General features: G+C 41.5%; 1 protein-coding gene across 1 annotated transcript in view; it reads right to left on the reverse strand.

Moving 5' to 3' along the window:
* LOC307120791 (uncharacterized protein) overlaps positions 1-16,498 on the reverse strand; it is a gene marked incomplete at its 3' end in the record, with an annotated part of 40,060 nt that overhangs the window by 22,568 nt on the left and 994 nt on the right. Inside the window, exons 2-6 of the mRNA XM_079807968.1 lie at positions 6,391-6,717; positions 5,599-5,943; positions 5,380-5,505; positions 2,916-2,936; positions 2,614-2,643 (exon numbers count right to left, since the gene is read on the reverse strand). Coding sequence (XP_079664094.1) covers positions 2,614-2,643; positions 2,916-2,936; positions 5,380-5,505; positions 5,599-5,943; positions 6,391-6,717 — 849 coding nt within the window. The remainder of the gene's footprint in view (positions 1-2,613; positions 2,644-2,915; positions 2,937-5,379; positions 5,506-5,598; positions 5,944-6,390; positions 6,718-16,498) is intronic.

The following is a 16,498-nucleotide window of genomic DNA, read 5'->3' on the forward strand; positions in this document are numbered from 1 at the left end:
ACACACACTACCCTCCTTCTCTCTGCTCTCTTAAGCAGAAGTCTCCAAACTCATCCTTTCCAATCACCCCACTACCTGTCCGCTTGATCCTATCCCCACTCACCTCCATTTCTTCTTCTGTTACTCCTGCACTCACTCACATTGTCAACACCTCTCTTCACACCATGACCTTCCCCACAGCATTTAAGCAGGCTGGGGTAACCCCATTGCTTAAGAAACCCTCTCTGAACCCTAGAAAACTACAGACCGGTATCCCTTCTACTTTTTATTGCAAAGACACTTGAGCGAGTTGTGTTCAACCAGCTCTCTATGATTCTTGAACAGAACAACCTCCTGGACAACAACCAATCCGGCTTCAAAAGCGGCCACTCAATTGAGACTTCCCTGCTCTCGGTTACTGAAGCACAGAGACAGGCAAGTGCAGCTTCCAAATCCACAGTTCTTATCTTACTTGATTTGTCTGCTGCTTTTGACACAGTTAACCACCAGATCCTCCTGTCAACTCTCATGAAGATGGGCATCTCAGGAACTGCTCTCCAGTGGTTCAAGTCTCACTTGAGACTGAAGTGGTGAAGTGTTATGATGGAGAGGTGAAGTGTCTAAGTCACATAATCTAGCCACTGGCGTACCCCAGGGCTCAGTGCTTGGACCACTTTTCTTCTCCATCTACATGTCATCACTAGGATTTGTCATTCAGAAACATGGCTTTTCCTATCACTGCTATGCTGATGGCACTTAACTCTACTTCTCGTTTCAACCAGATGATCCTACAGTTGGTGTTCGTATCGCCGCCTGCCTAACAGACATTTCTGCCTGGATAAAGGAACATCACCTGCAACTCAACCTTGCAAAGACAGAACAGCTTGTGGTCTCAGCCAACCCAGCATTTCATCACAATCTCTCCATTCAGCTAGGTTCATCAACCATAACTCCATCCAGGACAGCCAGGAACCTTGGAGTTGTGATTGATGATAAGCTAAAATTCACTGACCACATTACTGCAACAACCCGGTCCTGCAGATTTGTGTTATGCAACATTAGGAAGATTAGACCCTTCCTTTCAGAGCAGGCCACACAACACCTGGTCCAAGCTCTTGTTCTCTCCAGACTGGACTACTGTAATGCTCTTCTAGCGGGCCTTCCGGCATGCACTATCAAACCCTTGCAAGTGATCCAGAATGCAGCAGCGAGGGTGGTCTTTAATGAGCCGAAGAGAGCACACATCACCCCTCTCTTCATCAGTCTGCACTGGCTGCCAATAGCCGCTCGAATCAAATTCAAGACACTGGTGCTCGCCTACAAAGCAACCACTGGCTCTGCACCAATATACCTAAACTCGCTCGTTCAGTCTTACACACCCTCCAGAAGCTTACGTTCTACAAGTGAACGATGCCTTGTGGTGCCATCCCATAGAGGCATGAAATCACTCTCACGGACCTTTTCCTGGACTGTTCCCACCTGGTGGAATGACCTGCCTATCTCAATTCGAGCAACCGAGTCTGTAACCATTTTCAAAAAACATCGAAAGACACATCTTTTCCAGCAGCACCTGACCAATCAAGAATAGCACTTATCATTCTATTCATTTTCTGTTTGTCTATTTATATATAAAAAAAAAGTTCTGTCCTGTATGTTCTGTGCTAGATTAACTGAGACGTGTTACAACACTTGCATATTGTTGCCCTAGACTGTTTTAGTTGCTTCTATTGCTCTCATTTGTAAGTCGCTTTGGATAAAAGTGTCTGCTAAATGACTAAATGTAAATGTAAAGCGAGCATTTCCCATCTTCACCTTTGTGATTTGCAAACTGATTTAACAAGTTAATTGAAAAGATTCAGCTTGTTCATGAATCGGACGCCGCTATCACACCTCGGAGTGGGGGACGATTTCCAAAATAAAAATACTCAAGATAAGGAACTGAAGAAGATAAAACTTTCCGTAGATTTCATCCTAAAAGCACAAAAGTTTTCAAATTTATAAAATCCTGCGTACACCAAAACCTGCGCAAAATTAATGTAATGTAATTTAAGTGCTTAACTCCATTAATGAGAATGGCATATTTAATCTAAATGAGTATTTCAGATGTAAAATAATTTTATTTATTTAAACTGTTATTTTGAACATGCACTGTATTTAGGATTAGGACTCTGCCGTCAGTCCCTCAGCTCACCATCGGTCACCAAACTCTGTCATGCTCTGTCTCCAAAATGTACATATGCATGGGTCAGAGTATGCAGAGAGGTAAACAAATTTTCCTGTCAAGTAAATTATCAGAGCTTATGTGTAGGAAGTGGCATAAAAGTCCCTTTTATGTTTTGTGTGTACGCAGCGTTTATAAATGAGGCTCCTGATACTTGAGTGTACTTAAGCACAGTAACGAAAATATAAATACTTTGTTACTGTTCACCCAGTGGACATATACAGTGGTGTATATGATTCAGTCATCTAATAAAGTCATGCAGCTCAATACTGGACAATCACACACTTCATTATTAATTATCCAACATAATACTGACAAAATATTGACTATAAAAAAAATAATATTATACACATAAACTCTGCAGTAGCACAATAAAGCAATTTTTTCCCTGCTGCATCAGCTGTAATACTTACACAAATACTCTAGTTGTTTGGAGATCTTCACTTCATGTCACAGCAGCACATAGAAACAGAAATGAGGATATTATAAGTTTTTTGTAAATTCAGCATTGCAAACAGAGATTTAGTCATCATTAATGTTATGCGGCTCAATACTGAACAATCACACTTAATTACTGTACTAAATCAAATGCAAGCAGAACTTGTGGGGAAACAATATTGCAGCAATATTGACTGTCTATGAAAAAAAATCGTAAACATCTACCGTAGCACAATAAAATAACATTTTCTCCGGTTGTATCACTTGTAATACTTACACAGTTGATCAAGTTGCTTCACTTCATGTCACAGCAGCACATAGAAACAAAAATGAGGAAATTATTCATATTAAATGTTAATAATGTTAACTAACAATATACAATACTTTTCACAGTATTTATTGCTTAATGTTAATTAATATATTTTTAACAATAGTGAAAGTGAAATTTGAAGGCCAAGTATTGTAATTTGTCCTCTGCATTGAACCCATCCAAGTTGTGGGCAGCCATTTTTTGCTGTGGCATCAGTCATTTCCTGCCGGTATTGAGGATTGATGGCACAGACACTCATTTGACTACACCCATCTCCTTGTCAGTTTTCATAGACGGAGCTTGACTGACCATGGATTCCAGCATGCCTTACACTCAGGGTTGCGGGCACAATGTTTGTAGTGACTTCAAAATTAGAGTCTTCTAACGTGGCAGCCAACATGGCTGCCATGGCCGCCTGAGCCTATTTATGTTGTGGATGGCACTTCAGAGCCTCCAGTCGTCATGGCCAACATGCCAGAGCTTCCAGCCATCATGGCCACTATGCCAGAGCCTCCAGCTGTCATGGCCACCATGCCAGAGCTTCCAGCCGTCATGGCCACCATGCCAGAGCTTCCAGCAGTCATGGCCACTATGCCAGAGACTCCAGCCATCATGGCTGCCACGCCAGAACCTCCAGCCGTCATGGACGCCATGCCAGAGCCTCCAGCCGTCAGGGCCGCCACATCAGAGCATTTCAAAGCCACTGAGACTGATCTCCAGTTTGGCGGACCCACCGCTGATTTCATCAAGAGCAGCCTGTTTGCACCCTGAAGCCTGTCATCTGCACCACTGTCTGTCTCAGAGGCTGTTCCTCTATCTTCAGTGCTCCTTGTTATGGCAGTGGCCATTTTGTGTCTTTGGGCTACACACATTGACTGAGCCTGTTCCAGTCCATGAATCAGCTCCAGAGCTCGCTCCAGTCCATGAATCAGCTCTAGAGCTCGCTCCAGTCCAGGAATCCGCACCAGAGCCCGCTCCAGTCTATGAGTTCGCTCCAGAGCCTGCTCCAGCCTTTAATCAAGAACCCGCTCTAACCCCTGAGCACAGTCCTATATTGACTCAAGTCAGTCCCATTACGACGGTGGATGTTAAATGCCCTGCCAGTCCTGTTATGACTGTGGATTTTGTTTCTGAGTACCCTGCCATTTCTTCTACAACAGTGGAAGTTGTTACTGAATGCCCAGCAAGTCCAGCTACGACCCTGGATGTCATTTCCAAATGCCCTGCCAGTCCTGTTACGAATGTGGATGTCAGTTCTGAACTCTTTTAATGTTCTGTTATGGCCTCAGATACCATCCCTGAGGGTCCTGCCTGCCCTGCCTCTGCTCTGTTGAGATGGTCACCAGTTCGGTCTGATCTACTCTGGGAGTCTTCAACTCCATCCACTATACTGTGGCATTTTGCACTGCCATGTGGGTCTTCTGTCCCATCTGCTCGGCTGTGGTGGTCGTCTGCTATGCAGTGGGGGTCTTCAGTCCTGTCAACTCAGCTGTGGTGGCCTCAATCTCTTCTGAGGCGGTTTTCCATCCAGCCTGCACGGCCCTGGCTACCTGCACTACCTCTGTCTCCAGTCCTTCCTCCACTTCATTGACCTGGCACTCCATCACTCCTCCAATCTGTCTTCGCTCCATCACCCTCCTGCACTGCGACCATGTTAGGAGCATCTGGAAGCCACTCCTTAGGACACCCATCTTCTTGTCAGTTTCCATAGTAACTCATTAGTTCATTGGTTCTGCTTAGCATTTTTAAGGCCTGCTTGTCACTAGTTAGTTTGTCAGTCGTTGAAGATACGTTCTTTGGATTATCGTGTTTCCTCCTGTTCAGTGTATCATTGTTTGCTCCAGCTACCTTGTGTTCTTTGATGGATCATTTTAATAAATCAAACTGCACATGGATCCGCGTCCCAGCCTGCTCTTTTGCCTGCCTAAATGCCTCTGTGTTACAAGGTGAAATAATTAACAAATCTGTGTCTGATCAAATATGACATACATCATATCACTGAATAAACCTGTCACTTCTCATATTCTACTTCTCATATTCTTTCAGTCCTCATATATCTCTTTAACATGTGTTGACAGATTATCATGACCATCACAAAGGACTATGTTAATCTTCTGAAATTATATGATAGCCTTGTGTGCAGCTAAAGTGCCTATTCCGCTTTGCTGTAGCTCTCAAATCTCATTCTTCAATCTGCACACTCAAACTTGCGTCATATGTGGCTTTAAAAAGATGCAACAACTAATGCTGTTTATCATCAGTGGCAGACAATCTGATGGGGAACATTAACATGGCATGACATTATACTAAATCAATCACAAGCAGAACTTTTGGTTAAAATTGTGACTATAAAAATCATATTATACATTTACACTCCACCATCACACAATAAAGTTACATTTTCTGTTGCTGTATCAGCTGTAATACTTACATAGGTTTTTTATTTTTTTTAGTTCTGAGTTTTTGAGGTGCCAGTAAATCACACCAGCAGTTGCAGCCGCTAACAGGAGAACAACAACAACAATACCTGCCACAGCACCTGGAGACATATCTGATACTGTGATGATAAAGAGAGACAGACATTAGTGTGAATATGTTATTATTAGACACTAGAGTCGTAGAGTTGGACTGTAAGAATAAAGCAACTCACTAGAGACAGTAACAGTGAATCTTTTGAATGAGATCCTTCTTTCACAGATGATCTTTAGTTGATATTCTCCACCATGTTCAGTGTTGATGTCTGTGATGGTTAGAGATCCCGTCTTACTGTCCATCTTCAGTCTGTCTCTGAATCTTCTATCAGCACCATCATAGTACAATATTTGACTGTCTTCTATATCACCTTTAGCAATAAGATATCCTTCAGCTCCAAATCTCCACAGTATTAGATCATGTTTCTGTAGTTCAGTATCAGTCTGTAGAGTCTCAGAATTTCCCCTTTTGACTGACAATGTCTTTATCTCATCTTTATCTTCAACAGTCTTGAGTGGAGATTCTGCAAAAATAGTTTCACAAACAGAGATGACACTCTCATAACAGTTGGTTATATCACCTTGCATATTCTCACAAGTTCCCAACAGCAGCCATCTTATTCAGACAGACATTAAATAGCAAACAGTATTTACTGATATTACATACTGGGTTCCAGTTCAAATGATCGTGCCAAATCTATAATTATAACGAATCACAAAACTACATAATCGTATTATCTTAAATCTCATTTGTCATAGCAACAATCTCCTCAGTCTTCCGTTGGTGGTTGAATGGTTCAATAAATAAGTCTTCACTTCAGCTATAACTTTGTTTATGAGTAACATAAACAGTTTCATATCTTCATATCTTCAATTATTACAATCCTGTTTATCTTTTATTACAAAACAAAGGCAGAATAGTAGTCCGTATACCTTGATGATCACTAGATTGACATATTTAATTTACTCACCTTTTACAATAACTTTGAATGTCTTGGATGTGGTCCCTACACTGCTGCTGCCCTCTACTTTATATTCACCAGAGTGTTTGAGTCTGATGTTCCAGATGGTGAGAAATCCAGTTTGATCCAGATTAAGTCTGTCACTAAACATCACCATCAATTTAACATCATTATATTCCACTTTACCATTTCCTTTGTTGATTGTTGCTATTCTAGTCCCATTAACTTTCCACTCTATTATACCATCGTTCTGCATTTCAATAAAATCAGTCCGTAGAGTAAGAGAATCTCCCTCTTTCACTGTCTTTATTCCGTCTGGATCAACATCAAATGCACCTGCAGAACAAACAGAAACAGTCAGAGATTTACAATTTTTAACTATGAATATTCCATCATTGAATAGCATTTCACTGATCTTGATTTTAATTTATTAAAATTATTTTGATCAATAGTTCATATATGCTGCTGTACTTTTTTAATTGTATTCAAGAAATGTATTGTTGAATGTAAACAACAAGATATAGTTCAATTTTTTTTTCTAGATTTCAAAGTTTGTCAACATTTTTATTTAATGCTTTTTGCACTTTTTTAATATACCACTTTGAATACTGAACAAATAGCTTTATAATAAACTAATAGTGGCTTGTGTATTGTAATTAATTATTAATTAGCTGATATGCTATTTAAAATGTTCTTGAAGCACATTACAATTAAGCTTAAAATATATTCTAACTGTAGTATAAAAGTGTATTTCTAAGTACAATTAAATTACACTAAAGTTACTTGATGCGCTCAATTTTAACACAACTAAATAAATATATTTCAGTTAGCTTAAAAGTTATCTTAAACATCTTAAAGAACACTTAACATATATAAAGTTGTTCCAAAATAACACATTTATAATGCACTAGTAAAGTACAATTAAAATAATAATCATCTTAAATCTTTAAAAGTTCATCAATATAAAGCACCACTGTGTGAACAGATACTGTTTACTGTAAATTCAGTGCAAGTTACTTTGCATAAACCATGTAAATGTCTGGAATGCCTTACTCAGAACAAAACCTACCCCACCAATATATGTGTCTGCACAAGTGTACTATATTGCCAAAAGTTTTGGGATGCCTGCCTTTACATGTTGGAACAGGAAGGGGCCATCCCCAAACTTTTCCCACTAAGTTGGGAGCATGAAATTGTCCAAAATGTCTTGGTATGCTGGAGCATTAAGAGTTCCTTTCACTGGAATTAAGGGACCAAGCCCAGCCCCTGAAAAACAACCCCACACCACAATCCCCCCTCCACCAAACTTTACTCTTGGCACAATGCAGTCAGGCAAGTACGGTTCTCCTGGCAACCGCCAAACCCAGACTCGTCCATCAGATTGCCAGACAGAGAAGTGTGATTGGTCACTCCAGAGAACACTCTAGAGTCCAGTGGTGGCATGCTTTACACCACTGCATCCAATTCTTTGCATTGCACTTGGTGATGTAAGGCTTGGATGCAGCTGCTCGGCAATGGAAACTCATTTTGGGAAACCCCAGAATTGTGATTCGAAACACCCATGTTACGTGACTACGGCTAAATGAAGCTTCAAGTGTTTCATCAGGTGGCCCCTGTAGTCAAAACTGCGTTTGATTGAAAGGGGCGGGAACAAACCACACAGTCACACATCTGTATGAACCTGTAACGGACTGCTCTGGGACTCAAAGGTAGAGGATTCAAACGCAGCTTTATTGAAAGGGTAATCCACAATCGTAGTCAAAAACAGGCAACAGGTCATACACAGGCAATCAGTCCAAACAAGCAAACAAGGCAAGAGAGAAAGGCAAAGGGGTAATCCACGGAACAGGCGAGTAATCCAAGACCAAGAGACAAGAAACCAGGGAGAATGCTCAGAAATGTAGTATATACAACAAACAAGACTTCGCAATGAATGACAGAGTGAACATGGTTTATATAGGCTGAGGTAATGAGGTAAATGAGACACAGGTGTAAACAATGAGTGCTGATGAGTCCAGGCAAAGGATTATGGGTAATGTAGTCTTTGATGAAATGACAGTCCGGGTTGGAGTGCCCTCTGGTGGTGATCACGGTCACTCACACTGGTGAATTGTGACAGAACCTAATTCCCCAAAGTTTAAAAGTGAAGTTAATGCATCTTCACCTCGTGGGTCTTTGTGAGAGGAGAGAGATTTTGTGATAGCAGTGATTTTGTGATATAAGTGAGATTTATATTGCGCTTTGGTTAGTTATATTTAGGCTAGATTTAAATTAGATATATTGACTGACAGGTATAGTTAGCAGTGCCGCCGCTCCCATTGCGCATCACGCGCTACACGTAGGGCACCTCAGTGCTCAGGGGGGCACCACAAGAAAATGCTCTGGGAGCATTATATATATATATATATATATATATATATATATATATATATATATATATATATATATATATATATATATATATATATATATATATATATATATATATATATATATATATATATATATATATATATATATATATATATATATATATATAACATGTGGGCAGGGGCGGACTTAAAGGGTTAGTTCACCCAAAAATGAAAATTATGTCATTAATTACTCACCCTCATGTCGTTCGACACCCGTAAGACCTCCGTTCATCTTCGGAACACAAATGAAGATATTTTTTTCAGATAGGCCTCCATTGGCATTCAGTACATTTACACTCACAAGACCCATAAAAGGCACTTAAAACGTTGTTACAAAGTCCATCTCACCACAGTGGCTCTACAATAATTTTACAAAGCGACGACAATAGTTTTTGTGCGCAAAAAAAAAATCGAAATAACGACTTTATTCAACCTCTTCTTGTCTTCCGTGTGTGCCTCCACGACGCATGTGCGAGAATATGACGTAGCGCCGGCGTTCGGGAATCCATGGAATCCACACTTTAGTCCCATTTGAGCACTACGCCGAGACCTAAAGCACGATCAATGTAGAATCCCACAGCTTAGATACGGCACGTCTTCATCTGCTTGTAAACAAATCGCTTCTGGGTCATGTGTCCGAACGCCGGCTCTGCGTAATATTCTCGCCCATGCGTCGTGGAGGCCTACACGGAAGACAAGAACAAGTTGGATAAGGGCGTTATTTAGATTTTTTTTTTAGCACAAAAACAATTGTCGTCGCATCGTAAAATTATTGTAGAGTCACTGTGGTGAGATGGACTTTGTAATGACGTTTTAAGTGCCTTTTATGGGTCTTGTGAGTGTAAATGTACTGAATGCCAATGGAGGCCTATCTGAAGCCTTTCTCAGCCGTCAGCTTTCAACAAAAATATCTTAATTTGTGTTCCGAATATGAACGGAGGTCTTACGGGTGTCGAACGACATGAGGGTGAGTAATTAATGACAGAATTTTCATTTTTGGGTGAACTAACCCTTTAACCTTTAGGCAAAGGTAGGCGACTGCCTGGGGCCCCCGATAAGCCAAGGGCCCCCTAAAATGCTTTTTATATGCGAGTTCAGTGCGGACACACAAGTGGTTGCTGTGGTGTTCATTACCACGACAACCACCTGCGCATCCGCGTTGAACGTGCTTCTTGTAGAAAGTGTAGCGCCCAAATGATTTCCGCGATTCAGAAGACGCGTACAGGATCACAGAATCCATTCATAAAAACTCAGACGCACGGCTTACTACTGAAGCACGCGCAACGCTCAATTAATTCACACAGAGACACGAAACATGCAGGATTCATATTTAAATCGTATTTTTGCCGTTTATTATTCACATACACTAGTAGTCCATATCGCGATTTGATTGAAGTGTACTGACTTGCATTGGATTTATTCATCCAAAATTTGACAAATTCAGTGACATTCCGCGTTAAACATTAAATTCAATTTTTATGACTGGATTCCGCTATTCCGTTCGCATTTTCTGCATCGCGGAAATCATAGGCCACGCGCATTGAACCGTTTCATTTGAGAGAAACTATCATAATAACATACACAGAAAAAGGTCTAAGGCAACCTGTCAAAATAAAAGTTTGGACAGTATAATGTATGTCTTAATGTAACAATTTTAACAGTAGGCCTAAATCCCCTGTTGTGTAGCACTTTGAATGTACAAAAATGAAAGGGTTTGTTTAATTTTCATTGGAATAAAAGATAAATGTTGTATGCCTTCATTTGATTACCAGAAAAATGTAAATAGCTACATAAAACAAATAAATATATATTTAGTTTAACTTTTAATAAATTGCAGTTAAATTATTCAAGTTTCAAATAATTAGACATGCTTTTTGGTTAATAAAATTGTATATAACCATCCAGAAAAAATTAAAACAGAAAAAAAAGGAATCTGGAATTTTTTTTAATGGAATTTGGAAAAAAATAAAACAGATTTCATAGGGCCCTACAAATGAAAATATCATGAATCTGAAGTTATAATTAAATACGGAGCAACAGTGCGTATGATATATTTATCGTTTTGAATGCCGTTCACTCAAGGACCTGAGTAGATGAGTAGATGAGTACCTGAGTAGACATTAACCCAAGATGGCGGCGCGAGTAGTTCGCGAGGCTCTGGGTCTCTCCAGATTTTGCAATTTTGCGGTATTTTTCTTGCTCATCTCGGGTCTGTTCGTTCAGAATAATTGTGCCTTAACATCGTACACCCGTGGTGAGATTTTGAATATTGGTTTGCGAATTTCCGACAGTTTTATGGACAATCTTCGACTCCTTCCTGAGATCGCTAGGACACCCGAGGCTATGCACTCTACCCGGCCGGGCGGAAGTGCTCGCAGGCGGCACCGAGATCGTAAACAAAGGAGGGGGAAGCACGGAGGACTGAGAGCTAAGCTAAGGCTAAAGCTAAGGCTAACCCCACATCGGCTCTCTTTACCCAGTATTTTCCTTGCCAATGTACGGTCGCTAGTGAACAAAATGGAGGAGATTCGACTCAGCATCACACACAGCAAGAAACTTTTGAACTGTAACGTCCTAATCTTCACGGAAACCTGGCTAAACGGCGGAATACCGGACACCGCTATTGAGCTAGCGGGATGCCACACGCTCCGGGCGGATAGAACATTAGATGGCTCCGGTAAGACCAGAGGTGGTGGATTGTGCATTTACATTAACAAAGCCTGGTGCACAAACTCTGCTATTGTTGGGAGTCATTGTTCAACTAACCTCGAGTTTCTCATGGTTAAATGTAGACCGTTTTATCTACCGCGGGAGTTCACTTCCACCATTATAACTGCAGTCTATATTCCCCCGGATGCTGATGCCAAGCTTGCTATGAAAGAACTTCATGCAGCCATCAGTAAACAACAGACTGATCACCCGGAAGCTGCTTTTATTGTTGCAGGTGACTTTAATCATTCAAACCTAAAGTCAGTGCTACTCAAGTTTCACCAGCATGTTTCCTGCCACACCAGAGGAAACAAAACCTTAGACCATGTTTACACAAACATGGCTGGCGCTGACAGTCAGATCACCTTTCTTTGTTCCTCATGCCCAAATATGCACCCCTCATCAACCGTGTGAAGCCATCAGTGAAGACCATCAAGGTGTGGCCTGCGGGGGTTGATTCCACACTCCAGAAAAGGTTTCTACACACAGACTGGAGTGTGTTTGCTTCTCAAGCCACCAGTGGCGCTCACACGGACATTGACTCCTACACCTCCTCTGTATTGGATCATATCAATACCACCATTGACAGTGTTACAACCCAGAAACAGATCACCACATACCCAAATCAGAAGCCATGGATGAACAGGGAAGTGCGACTCCTGCTGAAGTCACGCAATACTGCCTTCAGATCAGGAGATGCACAAGCCTACAGCGCATCCAGAGCAAACCTGAAGAGGGGGATCAAACAGGCCAAGCACTGCTACAAGCTAAAGATAGAGGGACACTTTTCCAACTCTGACCCTCGACGCATGTGGCAGGGCATTCAGGCCATCAGTGACTACAAACCCCCCCCACTCCACCCCCGCAGCCACTGATGTCAACTTCCTGAATGAGCTAAATTACTTTTATGCTCGCTTTGAAAGAGACAACAGAGAAACTGCCATCAAGCTCAAACCCTCAGCTGACCCACCAATCACACTCTCCTCCACAGATGTCTGCAAGGCACTGAGCCGGATCAGCGCGCACAAGGCTGCTGGACCAGACAACATCCCTGGTCGTGTTCTCAGGGCATGTGCGGAGCAGCTCGCTGAGGTTTTTACAGACATTTTCAACCTGTCTCTTGCCCAAGCAGCTGTACCTTCATGCTTTAAACGCACGTCCATTGTGCCAGTGCCAAAACACTCTAACCCGAGGTGCCCTAATGACAACCGCCCTGTAGCACTCACACCCATCGTCATGAAGTGCTTTGAGCGGCTGGTCCTGGAACACCTAAAAGACTCTCTACCATCCACATTGGACTCACACCAGTTTGCCTACCGCAGCAATAGGAGCACAGAGGATGCCGTTTCCATGGCACTGCACTCTGTGCTCACTCACCTGGACAATAAGAACACTTACGCACGCATGCTGTTTGTTGACTTCAGCTCAGCATTCAACACTGTCATCCCAACCAAGTTAATAGCTAAACTTGGAGACCTGGGCATCAACACTTCAATGTGTAACTGGATTTTGGACTTCCTAACTGACAGACCCCAGAATGTTCGTTCAGGATTCACCTGCTCCACATCCATCACTCTTAACACTGGTGTACCACAGGGCTGTGTGCTAAGCCCGTTTCTCTACTCCCTCTTCACCGCCGACTGCAAGCCTGTGTATGGATCTAATTCTATTGACAAGTTTGCGGACGACACAACGGTGATTGGTCTCATCAGCAACAACGATGAGACTGCCTATAGGGAGGAGATCCAGCACCTGGCCACATGGTGCACCGAAAATAACCTGCACCTCAACACCACCAAAACGAAGGAGCTCATCGTGGACTTCAGGAAGGAGTCAAGAGGCACACACGACACCATCCACATCAATGGAATGGCTGTTGAACGTGTCTCCAGTTTCAAGTTCCTGGGGATCCACATCTCGGCGGACATGTCGTGGACGACCAACACCTCCAGCCTGGTCAAGAAGGCTCACCAGCGCCTCTTCTTCCTGAGGACACTGAGGAAGAATCAGCTCTCCTCGGCTATCCTGGTGAACTTCTATCGCTGCGCAATAGAAAGCATCCTGACCAACTGTGTGGCAGTATGGTATGGGAGCTGCTCTGTTGCGGAGCGCAAGGCACTGCAGCAGGTAGTGAAAACTGCCCAGCGCATCACAGGGACTCCACTACCTGCCATCGAGCACATCCAGAGGAAACGCTGCCTGCATCGAGCTCGCAGCATCCTCAAGGACTCCTCACACCCAGCACACAGACTGTTTTTTCTCCTGCCCTCCGGCAGGCGTTTCAGGATCCACCGGACCAGGACCAGCAGACTAAAGAACAGTTTTTTCCCCAGAGCTGTCTCTTTACTGAACTCAAACCTCCGCTGATCCACTCCCCTCATATACTGATAACTCTCCTACCTCACATCCGCCTTCACTTTGTTTTTTGCACTACCGACTGTTTATTACAGTCACAACTGTTTACTTATTCATTTTGCACTACCATACCTTAACTGTATTATGCTCATTTGCACTGCCGACTGTTATTTACAGTACCTACTGTTTACATTTGCATTTTGCACCGTACTTCTAACTGTAATATGCAATCACTTTCCACTGCACTTTTACACTTTTTTTCGGATAGCTTCTGTCCATAATTTATTGCACTACCTTAATCCACTGCCATATTCCTCATTTTAGCCTAACATATCATTGTATACCTCTATCTGTAAAATTCTGTTTATAGTAATAGCCATCTGTATATTATATTATATTCATAGTACATATCCACCTGTAAATTCTGTTTATAGTAATAACCATCTGTATATTATTCACTGTACATTTTCACCTGTAAATTCTGTTTATAGTAATAACCATCTCTCTATTTATAGATATATTTATATACTCAGTACATATCCATGTCCTGCACTTATGCAAACGTTGTATATCCTGCACTAGCTGCTATTGCACTTCTGGTTAGACCTAAACTGCATTTCGTTGCCTTGTACTTGTACTTGTGTAATGACAATAAAGTTGAATCTAATCTAATCTAGATGACACATGCGAATGTTATTTTCCACACAGGTACACACATTTTTGGTTGAAAATTCTGATGCGTGTAATAATTTCTTTCAGTTTGATAATAGAAAAAATATTTTAAAGTTTAGAATTAGACAGTTGTGTAAACAATTGTGCAGTGAAAATTACCACAAATGTCCACCTAGTGTCCAACCTACTCTAATACTTTTATAACCCGTTTAAACATGAACAAGGGATCTACAACATGACGAAAGCAATTATTTATAACATGTACAATGTTATAAAATAAAATAAAAATTCTCCACAACTATGCGACAAGGTCAGCAATCATCACAACATAAGGCCCCATTCCTGTATTTTGCTTGGGGCCCCCAAATCACTAAATCCGCCCCTGAATGTAGGCTCCACGTAAGAGATGCCATACATCTGTGGTGTGGGAGCATTTCCATTTGGAAACACCAAATAATGTGAGATGTGTGTTTGTGATAGGCAGCTAGCCTTCTGCAACAATACATCATCCATGATGCGCCATTTGAGGAGCACTCATCCTGCCATTTTTGGAGGGTGCAGAGGATGGTAACATTCCCCCTGTACCTAGGCCTGCTACTGACACTGCTGGGCCGTCTAAGCAAGGTATGCCTTGTTTGAAATATAATTCAGATAAAAGCACAAAGTGTTGGGTCCCTGTTTAACCCAGACGATACTCAGTGCTACAGCTGATGCAACAGTAGAAATGAAAAAGTACCTCAAAGATGCGTTTTTGCCCAGAACGCATGATCCATTAACTTATTGGAAAGAGAGAGCAGTAATTTCCCCTATGTACTTTGCTAAAAAATATTTGTGCATGCCAGCAACAAGTGTCCCTTGAGAGAGGATTTTTTTCAAAGGCTGGAGAAATTATATGTAAAAAAAAAAGAAGTCGGCTAAGTCCTTCAACAGCAGAGCAATTCATGTTTTTGAATAACAATGTTATGTAACAAATGTGACACATTGTGGCTTTATTTATTGACCAAAAAAAAACTATAGTTATTCACAATGAATAGGCTACAGGTTACAAAACCAAGATCATATAGTTGACAGACAGATAAGATAAAACTTTTTTTACGTGGATCATTGTCAAGGTTATTTCAGATCAACACATGCAAATTACCACTAGGTGTCGCTGTAGAGACAGGTGTCGGAATGATTCGTTTGCTTCAACTGTGTCAGTACTTCACAAAGCCTCGGTCTGCCCATCACGAGCTCCTGAGAGCGACCCATTCGATAGGTGCTTGATTTTATACACCTGTGGCCATGGAAGTGATTGGAAACTGAATTCAATGATTTGGAGGGGTGTCCCAATACTTTTGGCAATACAGTGTATGATCAGAAAGGGGGATATTAGGAATTTCACAAGGGCCAATCATTTGGGCCTATTAAACGTAGCTCTTAAGGCAACTGGTATTTTATCGTCGTTGTCTTAAGGATAGAATAATTCACAACTTTAGAATGGTTTGCCAAATTATTTTAATTTCAGTGTTGTTTTTCAATTATATCAAGGACAGAACTTATAGCATAAAAATAATAATTCAAACTTCATGGTTTGTTATATGCAAATGAATTCCTTTCTTTCTTTCTTTCTTTCTTTCTTTCTTTCTTTCTTTCTTTCTTTCTTTCTTTCTTTCTTTCTTTCTTTCTTTCTTTCTTTCTTTCTTTCTTTCTTTGGATACTATATGCATAAATAGCCTACGGGGTGCGTTGCTCGTACAACAACATAACAGGCTGCTCAACCACATTAGTACAATGGATCAAAAAATAGTCACGACTGTTTCTCGCACCTCCGTCTTATGGCAGTTGATGGCGTCACGCGCAAGTGGTAGCAATAACGGCTGCATCGGAAATAGCATGATTCCTTACTAGGCTATAGGTGAAAAACAGTGGGCCTGTCCAAATACCCACCCTTGCAGTCTTTACACTTGCACTTGTCTACTTACATT

Source organism: Gobio gobio (genome assembly GCF_949357685.1).
Source record: "Gobio gobio genome assembly, chromosome: 24".
NCBI classification, from domain to species: domain Eukaryota; kingdom Metazoa; phylum Chordata; class Actinopteri; order Cypriniformes; family Gobionidae; genus Gobio; species Gobio gobio.